This window comes from Myotis davidii, unplaced genomic scaffold (assembly GCF_000327345.1).
Source record: "Myotis davidii unplaced genomic scaffold, ASM32734v1 scaffold162, whole genome shotgun sequence".
NCBI lineage: Eukaryota > Metazoa > Chordata > Mammalia > Chiroptera > Vespertilionidae > Myotis > Myotis davidii.
In genome coordinates, this window is record NW_006300036.1 from 5,174,484 (window position 1) to 5,183,119 (window position 8,636).

At 35.4% G+C, this 8,636-nt stretch overlaps 1 protein-coding gene across 2 annotated transcripts in view; it reads right to left on the bottom strand.

The window, feature by feature from the left end:
* Positions 1-2,785: 2,785 nt before the first annotated feature.
* ZNHIT6 (zinc finger, HIT-type containing 6) overlaps positions 2,786-8,636 on the bottom strand; it is a 58,764-nt gene continuing 52,913 nt past the window's right edge. Inside the window, exons 9-10 of one of the 2 annotated variants that reach the window (XM_006776257.2) lie at positions 7,927-8,051; positions 2,786-3,743 (exon numbers count right to left, since the gene is read on the bottom strand). In XM_006776257.2, coding sequence (XP_006776320.1) covers positions 3,703-3,743; positions 7,927-8,051 — 166 coding nt within the window. In that variant the 3' untranslated portion in view covers positions 2,786-3,702. Of the gene's footprint in view, positions 3,744-6,712; positions 7,028-7,926; positions 8,052-8,636 lie in introns of those variants that run through there. The other variant, XM_006776256.2, reaches the window with a different exon arrangement.

Here is an 8,636-nt window from a genome sequence, read left to right on the forward strand (position 1 = left end):
TCGGATAAACCTCACTGGCTACGATACTGCCATTGTGCAAAGCTTGGCAGCATTTTTTTTCTTTCTTAGTGTTACATTAAATGGCACATTTTTAATTAATGACATTTTGGATTCCATGAAACACAGCAGTGCCCACCTCACAGGATTGTGAGGATTCAATGATTAACAGCTATAATGTGCCTAGAGTGGTGCCTAGCTTATGCTAAGTTCTGAGTTTTCAGCTACTGATATTATCCTGAGTCAGGGGCTTTCCTATAGACTGGGAGATAACAATGTACTAGAAAGCCTTAAAAAGTTTTTTTGTTTTCGACCTGGAGAACTTCCCTACTCCTCCCACCTCATCTCAACACCTCGTCTTCATTGGGGGCTTAACTTTATGCCAGAAACTGTGCTTGATGCTGTGATGATGTAAGTAACAACCACAGGTTTGGCCTTCAAGACCAGTTAAATACAGAATAATTTTATCAATACTTATATAGACAGGAAGAAAGATAATGCCAGGTACAGACAGGAATTAAGAGAAGAAAAACATCCAAGCTCCATTATTTATCACTTAACAGCTGGACCTAAGAATAAGCTTTAACATCTATGTTCCTTGGTTTTCTCATTTGTAAAATAATTTATAGTAACCCCTATCAATAATGCTGCCCGAAATAAGATGAATCATTTCCGTTGTTCACCTAGCCCTTGTTCACAAATGCATGTGGGCTCAAACTCTTAACTCTTGGTGAAGGTGAAGCCAGGTGAGGAAATGGCAGGCTGTCTCAGGAGAGCCTAGTGCTTGGTATTCTGATCATTTCCCTTTCTTTTGGGGGAACTCCTCTCCTGATCAGCTCAGGGATGAAAGGTGATCTAACCTGGACAAAATCAAAGTTCTTCCCCCACATTTTAAACAACTTATTACCATGCTTTGGTTATGATGACGTAAGCTGAAATTGCCATCCAACATCCTCACCTTGCTGTCTCTCACCCCAAAAAGAGCATCCCTAAAGAGTCTGCTTAGATGAGAAAACCAATCCAGGAAGACAAAAACCAGAGGCAAGTGTGGGAGATGGAAAGATGGCTTCTTTGGGTGTTTGGCTCTAGATAAACTTTCCTGTTTATGAACTAATAAACTGACTGCCCTTCAGGCTGACACTACTTTAAATTGAGTTCCTAAGGGACAATTGATTAATAATCAAAAGTACACAATATCTACCTGAGAATAAACTCAACACAGTTTAATGCAGTGGTGTATGATTAAATAAAAGCAAACTAGGTATCTTGTATATGTCAACCAAATTAAACAAAATGTATAAAGGAAATTTTTGGCATTACAGTTATGTGTTTAATGATTTACTCTACATCATGAAGCCTGAGTCCCACCACTTGCTACAGGGAAACAAACTGGCTCAACTACACTTTGTATTCTTAAATATCTTTATATTTAAATTACACAGTTAAATTTAAATTATATTTAAGTTATATTTAAGTTATAGAGTTAAATGATAGTAATTCTCTTTAATTTATATTTATAATGTGAACAGGTGCAAGATTTGTTTACAGTAATTTATGGCTAATAATCCCACATATAATAATTAGCAATTATGAAAGGCCTACCTTCTCTTTGAAATCATTGTTTAAAAAATAGAGAAGGCCAGGTGGAGCTTTACTCCTTTTAAAATGTGAGTCATGAACAAAATGCAGGATGTTGCAGTTAACATGGGTCAGGGAATTTGTTTATGCATCAGAATTTGTCAAGAATTCAAAATGGAAAGGGACTCTAAAAAAAGACATTGGGTGTTAATACTACAAACTTCTAGAGCCCTCAATTATTCCAATTTCACCCCCTCCAAGCAGTTGACATGGTTATTCACTACAACACATGTTTATTGTAAATCCTATGGGAATAAAAGTGCATATTACTCACATGAGCTGATAGTTCATTTAAGGGAACTGTGCTAGTTAAATTCTTTCCTAAGGAATAGTCTATAATTAAAAAGTTTAGTACAATTCTATAGAGATGGCAAAGATACATTATTACATCATGTAGATTTTTTCCCCCTTTCTTTTGCCTTCTGGGGAGGGGGAAAACACCGTATAAATTCTTTGGTTTTTGTCCAGTTTTCAGTTTAAATTCTAAAAGAGATGAAACTCAACACTTTTCTTGGAAATGAGACTACATCATAACAGATTTCACTGTCAGGAAATTCCTCTCCACCCTGATTTCAGATCACATGCTCATTTATGTACCTCGCCCCACTTTTCCCAATAACAATTCTATTCATCTATTCACACTTTTGATTCAATTCATTCTATTTCTTGCCTGTTTCAAGAAGACAAATTTCCCTTTTAGATTAAATATGAATCCTTTGAAATGCCATTTAGTTGTCTCCCCAGCAGTACTGTGAATGACATAATTCTAAAGAAATTTTTTACTGACTGAGGGAGAAGATTCCTGACGTTGCTTTAGGAAGTATATGTATTTTAGATTGCAATAACTTATTTCCTATAAATCCCATTTCCACAATTTTATACCAACTGGTCTTTGTGGCATTACTGTCTTTGGATTCTCTTCCACAATTTCTACCACAAATTTTATATATTTGTGTTCTACAAGTTTCTTCTAGGCTCATCTTCTCATTATGTATTTTTTCATATTTCTAATCTTTCGAAATCTCTTTAAATTAATGCCTTTGGTTTCCTTTTGGTCTAAAACTTATTCCAATCATAAACTAAAAATGGATATCACCAATGTCCAATTTTATCTTTGTTTTTCTTAACCATTAAGTACACAGATGCAACACAGATGTAATAATCTTTTACTCTTTTATAGTCATGCTGCAATTTCATAACTGTATGAATTCCAATAAAACTAGGAACATTTAATTTCAATATGTGAGATCATAATGTATACAGAGCTGCCATAAGGTATAAATTAAGCCAGGTATATCATACATACACATATACAATCCAACAACACTAAAGAGTTCCAAGTGTTTTTCCTTCAGTTATAGCTGGATGTTTCAAAACACAGCCTAACACTGGTCATCACAACACCCCTGTGTGGCAATGACAAGAGTGGAGTGAAAATGGATAAAAGGCACAGGATTCATAAGAAACAGCTCACTGTGAGAACAAGTGCAGCCACATTTGTGAGCATTGATGGTTCAAACAATGATGTGAAGTTGCTAACTTTCTGACTGAATATAAGAAATAGTAGCTAAATGTATTTATTCAGCCTTTATATAGGACATACTACTGGGTATTACCAAGTAGAAAAGACCCATTTATTTATCTCAAGAGGATAAGTTACATATAAATATCAAAGGCAAGAATGGGCAACTGGTGGGTTAGCTGGTGTGTCACATGGCCTTTTGACACCTTTGTGGCTGACAAAGGTGATCCTTGGGTTTGGCCTTGTATCAAATCAGAAAATGTTTCAGACTATATAACTGAACATACTAAAAGTCAGGATCTAATTAAAATAAGCATGATGACAACCAGGTGCAAAAGAGGGGTTAATAGGAATAAGGTCACGTAAGTCAATTCAAGAGGCTAGAAAACACATCTTTTTTTAAAAAAAAAATTTTTTTAGATTGTTTACTTTTCAGTAAAACAAAAAAATCGCACAAACCCACTGACAATACACCCAATCACCCAACAGTAGTTAATCAATGCATCATCCTCTGCAACCTCGATATTTCCTTCCTCCAGAAGTGCTCAATTTTCATTGCCAATGTTCTTGGTAGATTCACTTTTCACTGAAAAAAAAAACAAAACAAAACATACAGTCACATGTTTATACTGTTTCTATTTAGCCTGTTCTGTTTTTTCCTTTTCTCTTTTCCTTCTGATGCATACCAATAGCACTGCTCACAGGGGTAGACAAACCATGTCATGTCCCAGGCAGGCGGGATATACAATTCTGGCCACAGTAAATAGAGAAATGATGTCTGAAAGTGGCAATTATATTTTATGAGGTAACATCCTTCCTGACTGTATGGAAGACTTGAGAATGGTCATTCACAGTGTGGTTAGGATCCCACACTCATACCACCGAATAGATTGCGATCATCACATAGGCTAGCCAAGTGTGGTTGGAATAAACTTTTCCATGATATTTTTTAAACTTAAAATTGAGGGGCAGTATACGTTGAGTGAATGTGGGCTGACAGATGACTAGCTAATCGCCATGTCCTTCCTTTCACAAGAAAGACGACTCAGAGCAGAAATGGAGTTCCTTTAAAGGAGCTGCCTCGACTAGAGCATGCAAGTCTATGATCACTCACTAAACTTGAGGACAGAGACTGCACCTTTCCTCCCTATATCTATCTCCTGGGGTAGCACTTTTGTGGTATCAATATAAATGCAAGTCACTCTTTCAGTTTTGTTTTTGAAGACTCAGAATTTTATTTTATTTATTTTTTACTGAACTTATCAGGGTGGCATTGGTTTACAAAACCATATAGGTTTCAAGTATACAACTCAATAAAACATCCTCTGCACATTGCATCGCGTGCCCATCACCCCAAGCGAGGTCTCATTCCATCCACATTACCCAGCCCTTTGCCCACCTCCACCTACCCTCCCACCCCCATCTCCCTCTGGCCATCACCACACTGTTATCTGTGTCTATGTGTTATGTATATGTTTTTTGGTTAATCCCTTCACCTTCTTTTATCCAGTTCCCCAACCCCCGCTTCCTTCTAACAGCTGTCAGTCTGTTCCATGCCTCTGTTTCTATTTTGTTTGTCAGTTTATTTTGTTCATTAGATGATATATATAATCTGGTATTTGTCTTTTCCTGACTGGCTTATTTCACTAAGCATTAATATAGGTCATCCATACTGTTGCAAAAGGTAAGATTTCCTTTTTTTTTTTTTTAACAGGTGAGTACTATTCTATTGTGTAAGTGTACCACAATATTTTTATCCACTCATCTACTGATGGACACTTGGGCAGCTTCCAAATCTTGGCTTTTGTAAATAATGCTACAATGAACATAGGGATGCATATATTCTTTCAAATTTCTTAGGATAAATTCCCAGAAGTGGGATCACTGGGTCAAAGGTAATTTCCATTTTTAATTTTTTGAGGAAACTCCATACTGTTTTCTACAGTGGCTGCACCAGTCTGCATTCCCACCAGCAGTGCATGAGGGTTCCCTTTTCTTCAGATCCTTGCCAGTACTTGTTTGTTGATTTACTGATGATAGCCATTCTGGCAGATGTAAAGTGATTTTAATTTGCATATCTCTGATGATTAGGTATTTGTTTTTTCTTTCTTTCTTTTTTATCTGCAAAATGAGATCCAGAGTGACTACTCTATTAATTTCACTGTATGGTGAAATTAAAAGGAAATAATATATAAAAACACTATAACAATTAAGGTTAAAATAGAGATTATTTTGCTTGAGGTTTATACCCATTTATCTCCACTGTGTAAATAAGAAAAATAGAGCTCAGAGAGGCAGAGTAAATGCTCAAGGGCCCAAAGCTAATAAGAGTTGGTGCTACAATCATAAACCTGGACCTAGCCTCATATTCCAATTGTCAAGTTCTTTGAGGTTTGCCGATAGTACCTAGATTTAAGATTGTACCAGCAACCAAACTGGTGTTTATGAATAAGGCCTTGAAATAGCTTCCATCCAAGATATGCCCCCATTCTTGTGGAATTTTATAAACTCTAGCAGCGTCCTTCAAGTGTCTCCATCTTACAAGTTGTTGTCTCTTCTGGTTTCTTTGCACTTAATGCAAACTCTATTTAGCACCTACTGAACTGTAAAGTTTACATTTGTGTTCCTGAGATCTACCCATTAGCTCACACACACTCTGAAAGAGAAAGGAAGAGAAAGAAGGAAAAGGAGGGCTCAGAGGAGGAGACAGAAGGAGAAGGGATGAAAGGATTCATTGGCCCAACAACAGACTGATGTATGAGCAGCTGCTATGCCAGGTATTTTCACTAATTCAAGTAATCAATTTTGGGTTGGATTCCTTCTCAAAGGCAGAGGCATTTTCTAATTTTTAGTTATCTTAGAACAACAGAGAAATATATTATGCTGGTATTTTTAAATTAATGGGGCTTTGTACTATTTGGCATTGCAATTTTCGAACTTTTTCGCTTTTCTTGCTTACTGAAGTTGCACAGTTGTTTTCTTTTAATAGAGCTCCATTCTTTTTCCTTAGACTGAAATGAAGCACGCTTTCATCAAGTCATTTGATCTACTAGTTAATTTTGGCAAACAAAGACCTGTGAAGCAAGTAACACTATTCTGATCACTTCATACTGGATTGAAACGAGACGGGTGATTAGCACTCTACATCTCCAATCTAGTGAGTTACCTTAACTGCTAAATCTTTTCAGTCAACTTTTTTCATTCCTTAAAAAGCAAAAAGCAAACAAACAAAACTTGCCTATGGCTCATCAACATAGGGAACAAAGCAAATTACAGCAATCTACAATAACAAACATTATAACAACCATCAACTGTGAAAACTACTGAATCCAATCCCAGAAACACATTTCCCCAAAACTAGAAGAGAAACACCTTGTGCTATGAACTCAAGATTAAAAATTCAGGTTTTTGGCTTTGGAGAGAGAATTTCAAGGCTTTCCAAAGAAAATGTCCTATTCTTATATAACCCTTCTTCTGTATTAAGGGACCACCCTGAAGAATATCCAATGGTTTGAGAAGGTACAAAAACCCCCCACAAAAAAACAAAACAGACGCCTTGGAGTGTTTACACAAAGAAATGCATGTATGGGAAGGCCTGGCATTGTTTTTAAAGTAAATGTACTTATGATATGACAACACTGGTACGCTCCTTCAAATCCTGTCGGATCCTCCTTAGTTCTTTGCTAGAGCAGCTCTACACTATCCTCTATACTGAAAGCACAAGTCACTCGTGCTTCCTGTAGATAAGTCAAACATCATACACCTACCAAAAAGGAGCAAATGTTTCTTAAGAAGGTTCCAAGTGCACTCATTACAAAAGTAGCTTTTCTTTTTGCTGCGTTACAGGAAGCCTTACTTCAATGTGCATTCCTAAACAAGGTAAAAGAGGTGCTGTGTGTGCATGTTTATTTACACAGACAATGTTTGCCCTGGCTAGTAACCCACATTACTAAACAACTTTCCCTGAAACCAACATTTAGAGAGAGAGTTATGTGAATTATGTTAAGGAAAAAGCAACGTTTTATACAACTTAAAAAAAAAGTGAAACTGGTCACTTAAAAGTAAAATTTCTTATTTAATTTGAGGAAAAAACCCCCCAGCTATTTTCAAACTGTAAAAAATATAAAAAAGAATTAACCTTAAGATTTAGAAATCCATAATTGATTATTAGAAATTTCAAATTTGCTAATTAAAAATCTAGTTTCAAATTGTGAAACTGACAAAATTTTGGCCACTTGGGAAAATTATTTTTCCCTATTAACTTTCCCAAGAATAAAAGCTATTATATACTGTCCAGAGAAGACGTTACAGTAAAGGTTACTTCCTGTTACAGTCAATAATAGCAATAAAACCAAATTACATATTTCAGGTAATATTATCTTAAACAACGGAGTTCAATCCAATCCAAGGACTTTATGTTAACCTGGAGTTTGTTACAATGAAACTTGGCCTATACCTATAATTCTTAACTGAAAATGGTATCTAATGGTTTTGAGTTAAGGTAAGTAACACATAGGACTCATGTAAGACAAAGAGCATCCTTTTATAGCCAGGCATTTAAACTGGTTCAGTCATTTTAAAATTGATAGCTTACATTCTCTCAAACCAGACAGGAGCAGCTCATTTGTCACTTACAGTATTAACTGTAGCTATAGAGTAAACGTGTGTAAATCTACTGGGAAAACACATATGTAAGGTAATACAGATGGCCCTATTGCTTGGTCTCACTACAGTTATTCTGAACATTACAGGAACAAATGGATACTTACCTTCGTGAAGAACGTTCATGTCTTTACTGGATTCTTTCAATACCACATGTAATGTTGGGTACTCAATGATCACTTTGTTCCTCAAATTGTCAAGGAGACTCTTGTGAGGATCCAGTTCATAATATCTTATAATAAAAAAGAAAATGCTCTTAATATTAAAAACTACTCATAAATAACATTTATCAGAGTCCCTTACATTAAAAAAATTTTAAAGTGATAACATTAATCCAGTAGCTATTTCCTTATAATATAGTAAATTTAATATTAAAAAAAGGTAAAAGCTATTATTATGAAGGTTCTAAAGCTAAATTAAAAGCATATCAAATAAACAGACATTAGGAAAGCTCTAGGATAAGTCGTTAATTTTTATATCAAGTAAGGAATAAAGACTAACTTTAACATAATATCTACGTTTTATGTATCATAAAATTATCTTGGATAAATGGTATCTAATGACTATCTAAAAATCCTCAAAAAAACTTAGTTTGAGCCTTAAAAGAAAAATAAACACCATTCCACGATAATTTCTAGTAATGTATGTCAGTAAAATAACTGGCTACAAAATACTTTTGTAAAGTGGATTAGAAAACTGTGGTACAGTGGGGCCTTGACTTACGAGTGTCCCGACTAACAAGTTTTTTGAGATACCAGCTGTCTCTCAGCGGATTTTTTGCATTGAGTTGACAGAGTAATTTGAGTTAACGAGCTCC